Genomic DNA, 11,471 nt, shown 5'->3' with positions numbered 1-11,471 from the left:
TATTCTGATCTGGGAAATGTGGGGTACCCTCTCAAAAAAAAAAAAAAAAAAAAAAGAAAAAACACTGCTTTATTAATCAATCCACACAAATTTATGTGCTCAGGTCCCACTTACTGATAATTACTGTAGTGTAGACACAAAGTAAAACCTCCTTTTCCAATTTTCTGGTTATAATATTGGAAATAATTTGTTTTCTGCCTCTCTCGGGGAAAAATTGCTCTGAAGTAGAAATAAAAATAGAGGCTGTTGAAAAAGTAGTTAAGTGGGGGAAAATTCATTCGTTAGCCAATCATTTTTTTTTTTTTTTTTTGAGATGGAATTTTGTTCTGTCATCCAGGCTGAAGTGCAGCAGCATGATCTTGGCTCACTGCAACCTCTGCTTCCCAGGTTCAAGCGATTCTGCTGTCCCAGCTTCCCATGTAGCTGGGATTGTAGGCACCTGCCACCATGCCCATCTAATTTTTGTATTTTTAGTAGAGATGGGATTTTACCATGTTGGCCAGGCTGGTCTTGAACTCTTGACCTCAAATGATTCACCTCAAATGATTCACCCACCTTGGCCTCCCAAAGTGTTGGGATTATAGGCATGAGCCACTACGCTCGGCGTGCTAATTGTATTTCTACACATTAACATAATAGATCCCCCTTTCCATTTTCCATTTGTCTACTTTGAACTGTGCTGTTATATTCCATGGCCTTATTTTGAAATTTATTAAAATAACCATAGGAAAATAACTTTGGAATATAAATTCTTGACAAAAATAGTGTATATCATATTGCTGTAAACTGTTGAGGTGAATAATCCGCACTGCATCACTGTATGCTGAATTGAGACCTTATATGATAAATTATTTTTAGAATTTTGCACCAGAAAAATGTTCTCCATAAAGTATTATTATGCTGTTTTTCCTTCTTGGAATAAAGAGATCTATAACTTAATAAATTCCTCCTTTCCTCCTGGCTGCTTAGTGAGCTTAGAGGCATTAACACTTAAGTTATTTTTTTCTTTTTACTTGTCCTGGCTCTGATTTTCTGTATCCATTTTATTTGCTTGTTATTAGCTACTTGAAATTATTTTTTTGAAGGAGAGAGAATAGGTAGGTACAGTGGCAAGCACCTGTAGTACCAGCTACTCAGGAGGCTGAGACGAGAGGATTGCTTGAGCCCAGGAGTTCGAGATCAGTCTAGGCAACAGAGCAAGACCCCATCTGTATAAGAAGACATTAATATATTTTTAAAATTAAAAACAAAGATACAGCATATTAACAAGTAAATTTGGATACTGGATTACTGAGAGTTTTGGTATTTAATGATCAAAGAGAAAATCAGAATGTTGATGGGGAAACCCCTTTGAATAATGCTACCATCCCCTCTTTCTGGAGAGCCCCTTCCCATATTTTCCTCACCTAATTCACTTCTGCTGTTGCTTTATGATTCAGCACAAACAGCACCTCCTGGAAGCTTTCCCTAATCATCTTCTTCCATAATATAGGTTAGAGGCATCCCCTTTGTATTCCGTACCATCCAGTGCTTCCTCCTGTAATACCATGTGTCCCTTGGAATTAGAATTGCATTTTTTGCAGGACTGTATCTCCCTCCAGACTGCGAGCTCTCCTTCGTTGTAGGCACAGTGCCTGGCACTTAGTAGGTGCTTAATAAGTATATTTGAATGAATGAATGACAACACCCAAAAATTATTTGGCTAGAAAAAGAAGCCAATAAAGCCAGTAAGTGACTGTTAGCATCATTTAATTGTATGATTGAAACAGAATCTACTTTAATGAAATTTCAGGTTACCCTTGTGTGGAAGTGTGTGTTTAAAATCAATTTATAGTGAAGTCATAAAAGAGCCAGTTTAGAAGGGTTCTAGTAAGAAATCTATGAGGCATACCTCTGAATACCAGAAGGCTGTGTTTGAAAGCAGAATGACTTTTTATGAAGTTGCTCTTATGTATTGCTCATCCCAAAGAATCTTTGAATTTTATGCAGTTTTGCAGATTATATCACTTTACCAAAATGTGTTAATTTTAGGTGGATTCCATTTAAAGCTTCATTGCCCAAATGCATTTGTATTTTCTTGGAAAAATTGAGAGAATTGTGTTTTTGTTGACTGGTTCCAGGTTCAGTCTGCAGCCCTTGATGAGATGTTTCAGCAGACCGAAGATATTGTTTATCGCTATCATAAGGCAGCCCTTCTTTTGGAAGGCCTAACTAAGATTCTACAGGACCCTGCAGATATTGAAAATGTACATAAATGTAAGTTGACTTACAAAGTAGTGTATTTACTGACTTCATTTTAATTGTCTACCACAGGCATAGTACAAAGAGCTTGGAGTTTGGAATCCTGCCTGGGTTTGAATCGTGTCTTTCCAGCCTTGAGCAAATCACTGAGCCTTTGCGCGGCCTCAGCTTCTTTTTCATAAAATGGGAGTAGGGCCAGGCACAGTGGCTCACACCTGTAATCCCAGCACTTTGGGAGGCCAAGGTGGGCTGATCACTTGAGTTCAGGAGTTTGAGACCAGCTTAGCCAACGTGGCGAAACCCTGTCTCTACTAAAAATACAAAAATTAGCTGGGCATCATGGCCCATACCTGTAACCCCACTACTTGAGAGGCTGAGGCAGGAGAATCACTTGAACCCAGGAGGCAGAGGTTGCAGTGAGCTGAGATCGCGCTTCTGCACTCCAGCCTGGGCGACAGAGCAAGACTGCATCCTAGGTAGGTAGGTAGGTAAGTAGGTAGGTAGGTAGGTAGGTAGATACATAGATACATATATAGATATATAGATAAATAAATACATAGCTAGATAGATACATAGATAGATACAGCAGTACCTGCCTTGCAGGGTTGTTGTAAGGATTATAGGTGATGCATGAAAAGCACTGGTGACTGTGTAATTCATCTTTAGATTTCTACACTGTGTTACTTTTTTGGCAAGTGTTCGTATATGTAGGAGGACTTTATTTTTATTATTAAATGCAACTATTTTAAGCCTCATGGGCTTAGTGACTGAAGAGTCCTGTGAAACTTCTGTGTACTGCAGACTTGGTATAGTTAGCAGAGTGGAGATTGATGGGATACCAGGATGTTATTACTTATGACATACAAGCCCAGTAATCTGGTTTTTTAGGCAGAGGTGGTGGACTGTTTGGAGTGTATGTGGTCACACTACATTTTGAGTAGCCACAAGAGGATGGCAGTTCTAAGACTATTTGCAGTTTTGAGCAAGCTAGTTATGTAGCAAGCTAGCCGACGTGCTTACCTAAATTTTACCACTTTGCAGCACTAAGCTAGAAGTCGTATCTAAACTATTACCAAGCGGAAATAAGAAAACATGTTCAGAACTGTTAACTTTGGGGCAAAGATAGAATAGAGATGACAATATAATTAGTGATTTTTTTCATTAGTTCTTCATTTTTGTTATTTTATTTCTAGATAAATGTAGTATTGAGAGAAGACTGTCGGCGCTCTGCCATAGCACCGCAACCGTGTGAGCAGCAGGCTCATCCCATGGACCGGTGGTGGGAACCTGAGGTGATGCCTTTGGGATTACAGCTTGAGTTCTGTCACCCCATCCCCAGGAAACTGTAGCTTCTTAACTGGTGACTACCAAAGAACAAGCAGTGATTTCAAAAAGGAAAAACAATCCAAAAACTACATATTTGTAGGAAATCTGCCTTATTGGAGAAAGTCACCCTTTCCCTTTTTCTTTGTAGAAGCAGGAGCAAGAGTGTTTGGCTCCCAGTTTGGACTTGGTGAATAAATGTACCTTAGAACTAGGATAACCGGTACAGTTATTCTTAAAGATAATTAAAAATGTAACAAAGTGAGTGCTCATCACTCGGTTCATCAGAGCAGTGTGTGAAATTCCGTGTGTTTGCTGAGGTATAAAGGTAAAAGTATTCACCCCTCATCCAGGCAGTTTGATATTTGGAGTAAGTTTGTTTAAATCTGAGCATGTATATTTAAACAGCTCAGGAAGAAATAGCTTAAGAAGAAGTGAAACATGGATCTTGGAAGAAATTTTGAAATCTTCAATTTGATCCTAATATGGACACATGTTAATCTTCCAAAATCTTTCATATTGCACTAATTTATTAAGACAACTGTGTATTGGATTTTGTAATTTAACCGAGGCACAATGGACTTGTTTAAAATATTTTACTTGATTGTATACATATACCCTTCCCAGAATTCACATGTAATCTCCAGTGAACTTTTAAGTGGTTAAAACTTGTATTCATGTGAACCTTTGCAATTTTTTTTTTCTTCATCTACACCTACAGATTTTCTCAGTAATGTTTTTGTTAGCTTTTGGTTCCATTTTTTATTGTGCATGCAAAATGTACATTGATGCCTGTGACCTTAGGTTTACTAAAGGCTAGGTTTATTTGGGCAGTATTAGGAAAAAAAATCATGGATCAAGAGATACTCTTGAGAATTTGAATAGGGCCAAAACAAAGTTGGTGACCTAAAGGCTTGTTAGTGATGTGGAGTTCCTACATGAAGTGAGTGGAAAATGAAGTTTGTTTTCTCTTAGGAAAATGGGCAGCTCTTTTCTGCCTAATGTGTATTTTTCATGTTAATCCTGACAGTTCACCAAATAGCTAGTCATGGAGAATGCAGGCAGTTAACTTAATATCCCTCCAGGAATGGTTCCTACGTTGTATATTATTTGGTTTCTTTTACTTACCTGCTTGAATACTTGAATAAACCATTCACCAATTTTAATCCTTTTATTTTAATCCTTTTACATAAAATAATCTGAACTCTTTGACAAATTGCACAGAGCTCTTTGGCATTAATCTCATTTTAATGTACTGATAAAAACAAACATGGGTTTTCCTTTACTTTGACAAAGTAATGTAATTTTTACCTTATTTATCTGTATGAAATTCCAGGAGTTAATTTGAACATTTATTTATATGACGTTTGTATTTTTAGGTCTTTAATACAGTGTTTCTACCTCTCATTTGTAACTGCATGCATTATTCTTGAAACTAGGTAAAACTCACTGAATTGTTGTGTAATAGCCTTTTTATTACTGCCTGTACAAATGTATATTAAGGTAAAATAAAACTGACAAAATGTTTCTAGGGTGTAGCTGGGTACATATTAAGTGACTTGTTGAGCCAGGTACTTCATTAGTGAGTTTAGAGACTTGGCCATGAATATCCTTTGTCCTGCCCCAGGATTTAGTTCTCAGCTGCTGTCATGCAGGCTTCCAGGAACATAGACTGTTTTACCTCCCCAGCCCTATTTGTTATTAGTGATATTGTGTATAATATTTTTTATTCACAGTGAAATTTCATTAATGTTCTTTCAGTAATCACCTGTGTTATCTCAGTTGTAGGTTTATTCTATCCTCTCCTCTTCCTCTCCCATTTCTTTTTTAACACAGGATGAAACAGGTTCAGAGAGGGGACGTGATTGGCCTAAAGTCAGGAACTAGGCAAGCTGTCAAGCCATGCTTTGTGACTTTCAAGTTAATTCTTCTTGTTCTTGTATAATAAAGTTCTTGGGGTAGATGGTGTGTGTGAAACAGTGAAGTCTCAACAGCAGAAAAGAACAAACTGTAAATTCATGAATAATGGTTCTGGTTATACTTCCATTATCAAGGCTAATTGTTTTAAGAGATACTGCCTTGAGTATAGCAATAATAAACAAATGCTTTATGTTTTCCTGAGTATTTTTTAATTTCATATCGTGTTTCATAAAGTGGAAATGTACCAGTTCATACATACATTCATGGGTTGACACCTGTATTCAAGCGATAACCTGGAAAATTGCTGACCAGCTATTACTACTGTAAGGATTTGCTTTAACTGTACCCTCCACTGGACTTGGAGGCCTGTGCTCTAGATAGTTGGTTTCCCATAGTCCCTGTCCCCTCCTTCCACTGAGAGAAGCAACCAGAGCAACAGTTGTTTTCCCTCGCTGGAGTGGTGAATAGGAGCCGGGAGGAGGGGACTGTTAGGATCGAGCTGCCTCAGTCTCCACAGTAATAAGGAGGAAATTGAGTTGGACACAGTGGACATGAGGCCTCGAGTTTGTACCCCAAACCCATGCATCTCGAGTGTCTGAGTCCCCACGCCCCCTTCTGCATGCCGGGAGTGCTGTGTGTAGCCATCCTGTGACTGCTTCAGTTCAGAGAAGGATAGTATCCATCCCTCCCTCCAGTTTGCCCCTCTGCTGAGGCTCTCTCCTCTCCACTCAGCCAGCTATTTGCAACAGCTTCTCTCCTGGCACTTGTCTGGGAATATCAAGTTAAAAATTGTAACACCCAATTTTGATAATTTTAGTTGAGAGAAACAACCTCCAGTGAAGACTGATAAGTAACTTATTGCCCATAGTCCCATGTTCCTTTGTCCCCACAAGAGGAATTACCAGGGCAGCAGTTCTCCCCTCACTAGAGTCCCATCTAGGAGCTTAAGAGGAGGGGATTTTTAGGGCTGGACTGCCTCGGTCTGCACAGTAATAAGGAGAAGTTCAGTTGGACACAGTGGATATGAGGACCTGGACTTAGATATCTGAAGAATCCTTATTATTTGTTTGTTTGTTTGTATTGCCCAGGCTGGAGTGCAATGGCGCGATCTTGGCTCACTGCAACCTCTGCCTCCTGGGTTCCAGTGATTCTCCTGCCTCAGCCTCCCAAGTAGCTGGGATTACAGGCATGTGCCACCATGCCCAGCTAATTTTTGTATTTTTGGTAGAGATGGGGTTTCACCGTATTAGGCTGGTCTTGAACACCTGCCTCGGCCTCCCAAAGTGCTGGGATTACAGGCGTGAACCCCCGTGCCTGGCCAAAATCCTTAATGTTGATATTAGTGGTTAGTACATGTTTTGGAGGAGGACTTCACACATTTTAACTATGCTCCCTCGTGTTTTCTGTAGACAGTCTTAAATTCTTTCTGGAATAAAGCAAGGTTGATCAGTGTTTCTCAAGGAGGGTTACTTGGCAGGGAGTAGCTACTGCTCAGAGAACTTGGTATTAAGTGCATTCTGGAAGCATCTGTGCCTGTTTCTAGACACCTCAGACCACTTTCTTCTGAGTTCTGGACCCTTGAATCTGCAGCCAAGCAAGCTCTTGGGTCCCTCCCAAGTCTCATGTTTAGCAGAGCCCTGTGAGAATAATTGTATTGGGGGAGGAGTCAAGGTGATACTTCCCTCACCTGCATCAGAGGAAACCACATCAGAAACAATCCACCTAGAAAAACACTGCATACAGGAAAACTGACAACTTGCCCTGAGAAATCACAGCCTTGGTGCAAGAGGTGAAGCCGAACTGATAAAAGATCAAAGTGAACTCAGAGATCAAACTGTACTAGGGAAAGGAGCAGAGGCTGAAATCCTGCTGCCAGCCAGTGTGACCTCTCACAGAGTAGCCCAGCAGAGGCTGTGTAGAGATGGCCACAGAGCCAGGACCCAGCCCTGTGGAGCCCCTGGGCACATGTGGTCCCAAGTGAAGCCGTGCCTGTTGCTCTGAACAGGTGGAATCAATCTGTAGGTTTTTCCTCTTTTCACAGAGTGTGCCTCTCCTTAGGTCTGCACTCCCTCTCTGTGCAGGGCGGACCACCCTGGGCTCTGCAGCATGACCTCCTGTCCCAAGACAGTCGTGCTCTTGGACAGTTAGCTTCTATCACTAGGAAGTGCCGACATGAGCTCTTGTTTATTGGAAACTGTGTTCTATACCTCCTTTGGGGTTTCTGCAACTGAATTTGGCAGGTAGCTTAGTGGTCCACTTGGTCTCAAACTCCAGCTCCACCATGTGCAATTGTGTGTTCTTTGGCAAAGTTCCTCCCCTCCCCCGAATCTGTCAGTGGGGGAAGAGTGCATGTCTCACAGAATTGAAGTGAGAAATAAGTTAATATGAAATTCTTTGCCCAGCCCCTGGCACATGGAAGGGCTCAGCAATACTGTATCCGTCGTACTGGTCATCAGTCTGTGGCTCTTCACTGTTCTTGTTTTGTTTTGGGAGAGGGTGGAGAACAATTTGTTCTGTGTTTGTGTGGGGCAATGCCTGTCTTCAGGGCTCTCTCGAACCATGTGCGTTCTGGCTGGAGCTTCTGAAAGAACACAGTTCTTGCATAGAAGTTCCTTTCTCCAGCTTACCCACCAGGCACTCTAACTTCAGACATCTATGTTGCCCTTTTAAGTCAATTTGGCTGTTTAAGTGGAATGTTTGTGTCAGTCTGATAGTTGCTAATTCATTTGATCCTCATACCAACCCTTACTTGCCTCCTTTTACAGGTGGAAAAATCAAACTTGGAAAGTAATTTCCCGCAAGGAAAAACCCCACAGCTGAATAGTGGTGGGAGCAGGAGGCCACACTGGGCGCAGGATTACCCACCTCCCTACAGGAGCCCCACACTGTCTCACCCTTAGAAAACCCAAATGCACACTCCTTGTCTTTCTAATGCGTTCTTTCTGATGTGCAGGAAGAGGGGAAAGAAGGAAGAGCTTTTCCATTTGGTGCTCCAATGTCTCCTGCCGGACCCATCTTCTGCGTAGTGGAAGGGAGCAAAATTTCAAGAAACAGGTGAGGTTCAGCAGCTTGGTGCAACCCCATGGGGGCTGGAGTTGGAGCTCAACAGCAATGGATTTCAGAGACCACCCTGAAACTCCCAGGAAAAAAGACTTCGGAGACATGTTAATAAACTCAAGCATTCGATCAACCCACTTTTAAGTTTTCCTGTTTGCTTGCTTGTTTTTGCATATGGCAGTGAGATTGAGCAGCAGGGAATTGTTTCAGTGGAAAGTGGGAGGACCCTCAATTCTAGGTGTGCCCAGAGGACCTTCCCCCGCCACAGGCCCTGCCAGCCTCCTGGGACCAGTTCCTTCACTGATGGCAGTAGACATAGCCCATTTCTACTTTCTCCAGGAATGCTCTTTAGAGGCTGCCCCGCCGAGGCTGCGTGCACTCCCATTCTTACCTCGGTCTGCCCAGCCTAGCGTTCAGTGCCGGTACCCTTTGGCTTACGCAGGAGGAGGACAGCATGTAGAACCCCGTCTGCAGCCACCAAGTCCACCCAGTTGCTGCCTTCTCCTACCTTCTGTCCTATTGTTCCCGTCTCAGCCCACATGAGGGCCCTTGTTTACGTTGGCACCCCCACCCGCTACTACAGGGAGAGGCTGGGGAAGAAGATAGTGGCCTGAGTCTGGCCGGATCTCTGGAAGGCCTCTCCCAAGTCTCACGGACAATAAAGTGACTTCCTGTCTAGCACATGGTTTCCCTTCAGAAGCAGTGATGGGAAACCTACAGCCAGGGCTTCTGAGGGGCCCTGGCTAGAGGCTATTGCTCCGCTCCCTCTGGAAAATTTCAGTGAAGATGAAGGTGAGTTGATACATTTTGGAGCTAAACCAAAGATGGCTGATTGAGGTAGGAATTCTCATAAGGAGCAGAAAGAGTGCAGGCTTTGATACGGAATGCCTTGTGATTGGAAAATGGATTTAGTAGAAACCCAGAATATTCTGAGCATGAACAGTTTTTTCATAAATCCCTTTTACATTCTGAGAAAGAAAACAGCACCCCCATACACCTGTCTCTTGGAGAGAACTTTTCTACAATATGATGAAAATATGCACAAAAGATTTGAATATATTTTAAGTGTTTATAAGATGATCAAGATGTATCTGTGGGTGTCCAATGGAATTAAGTTTTCCTTCCCTATCTGTAGTGTCTGATGGACCTGGAAAATGGGAATTATTTTAGAGACTTTTGTTTGTTTGTTTGAAGCGGATTCTTGTTCAGTCACCCAGGCTGGAGTGCAGTGGTGAGATCTCAGTTCACTGCGACCTCTGCCTCCCAGGTTCAAGTGATTCTCCTGCCTCAGCCTCCCACGTAGCTGGGATAACAGGCACTCGCCACTACGCCTGGCTAATTTTTTTGTATTTTTAGTAGGGACAGGGTTTCAGCATGTTGACCAGGCTGGTCTCAAACTTCTGGCATTAGGTGATCCACTGCCTCGGCCTCCCAAAGTGCTGGGATTATAAGAGACATTTAATTTTATATTCCATAATGCTAATATTTTTAACCATGAGCTTACATAATTAAAAATTTTTTTTTTTTTAAAGACAGAGTCTCGCTCTGTTACCCAGGCTGGAGTGCAATGGCGTGATCTCGGCTCACTGCAACCTCTGCTTCCTGGGTTCAAGCTATTCTCCCATCTAAGCCTCCCAAATAACTGGGAGTACAAGTGTGTGCCACCACACCTGGCTAATTTTTTTTTGTGTGTATGTGTATTTTTGAGACAGTCTCGCTTTGTCGCCTAGGCTGGAGTGCAGTGGCGTGATCTCGGCTCACTGCAACCTCCGCCTCCCGGGTTCAAATGATTCTCCTACCTCAGCCTCCTGAGTAGCTGGGATTACAGGTGCCTGCCACCATGCCCAGCTAATTTTTGTATTTTTAGTAGAGGCAGGGTTTCACCATGCTGGCCAGGCTGGTCTCGAACTCCTGACTTCAGGTGATCCACTCACCTCGGCCTCCCAAAGTGCTAGGATTATAGACGTGAGCCACTGTGCCCAGCCTAATTATTTAATTTTTAGAAACAAGGTTTTTTAAGTATAGGAAAACTAAAAGACTAGGAAAGATTTGCAGTAAATTCAACAGATGAAGGGAGGTTAAGGTGGGGGAAAATGTTAGGAGAAAATCCAGAAATTCCCTTTGTTCCTGACAGCCTCATGTCACCAATGGTGAGCAGCAGAGGGGCCTGAAAGGGTAGTGGGTTTGAGAGGCCCTGGTGTCCTGTGGGGCCCTGCCACATGCTCCGGTTGCCTCCTGTGTGTGCCGACACTGACCTGGGTGAGACGCCTCACTCCCTGGGCTTCCCTGTCCTTGTCAGTAAAGCAGAGAGAGAAACACAACCTGCCTCTCAGGTTTCCTGTGAGAGTCACATGAGCTGCCATGGCAGCCCCTGGCTGAGGCTGGCGTGGCCAGCAGCGGGAGGAGCAGAGCGAGGCTGAAAGGACACGGGAGGCCTCAGGACCCACTCTGTTGGTTCTCCTCGTTGGCAGTCACATGCTGCTTCCTCTTTGTCACATCTGTATTGTGGAGCCATAAACCCTCCCTTCCATGGGACATGTGCTAAAATAACATTTCTTAGAAAAGTTGATCTCAAGAATATACCGTTAACTCAGTAACAAAGGAGCCAGCAGTGTGACAAATGTTCATTCAAAACGGACATGAAAACTGAGGTCTGTTTTGGAAACAGGATGCTTATTACGTAAGTAATTTGTAAAAATAAGTTGCTTATTGGTAAAGGTCACAATTTCCTTTTACTTCTGTGATCATAGAAACATTATAAGCGTTGTTACAGAGGAAGTCTGGGGCAGGATGGTCCAAGATACCAGGTGTGTAGACCACGGGTTGGCAAGCTTTTCCTGTACAGAAAAATGCAAATATTTTAGGTTTTGAAGACTGTATGGTCTCTGTCACAACTGCAGGAGTCCCACCGTATTCATGAGGTTATGCTC

The 11,471-nt window shown here is 42.7% G+C and overlaps 1 protein-coding gene across 2 annotated transcripts in view; it reads left to right on the top strand.

The window, feature by feature from the left end:
- Window positions 1–8,678, top strand: part of ULK2 (unc-51 like autophagy activating kinase 2) — a 123,570-nt gene extending 114,892 nt beyond the window's left edge. The window contains exons 25-27 of one of the 2 annotated variants that reach the window (XM_011998258.1): window positions 2,121–2,256; window positions 3,435–3,533; window positions 8,438–8,678. In XM_011998258.1, coding sequence (XP_011853648.1) covers window positions 2,121–2,256; window positions 3,435–3,493 — 195 coding nt within the window. In that variant the 3' untranslated portion in view covers window positions 3,494–3,533; window positions 8,438–8,678. Of the gene's footprint in view, window positions 1–2,120; window positions 2,257–3,434; window positions 5,686–8,437 lie in introns of those variants that run through there. The other variant, XM_011998259.1, reaches the window with a different exon arrangement.
- Window positions 8,679–11,471: the final 2,793 nt, after the last annotated feature.

Source organism: Mandrillus leucophaeus, unplaced genomic scaffold (genome assembly GCF_000951045.1).
Source record: "Mandrillus leucophaeus isolate KB7577 unplaced genomic scaffold, Mleu.le_1.0 Scaffold564, whole genome shotgun sequence".
NCBI lineage: Eukaryota > Metazoa > Chordata > Mammalia > Primates > Cercopithecidae > Mandrillus > Mandrillus leucophaeus.
Note: the sequence above shows the minus strand (reverse complement) of the source record. Positions and strands in the feature narration are given on the sequence as shown.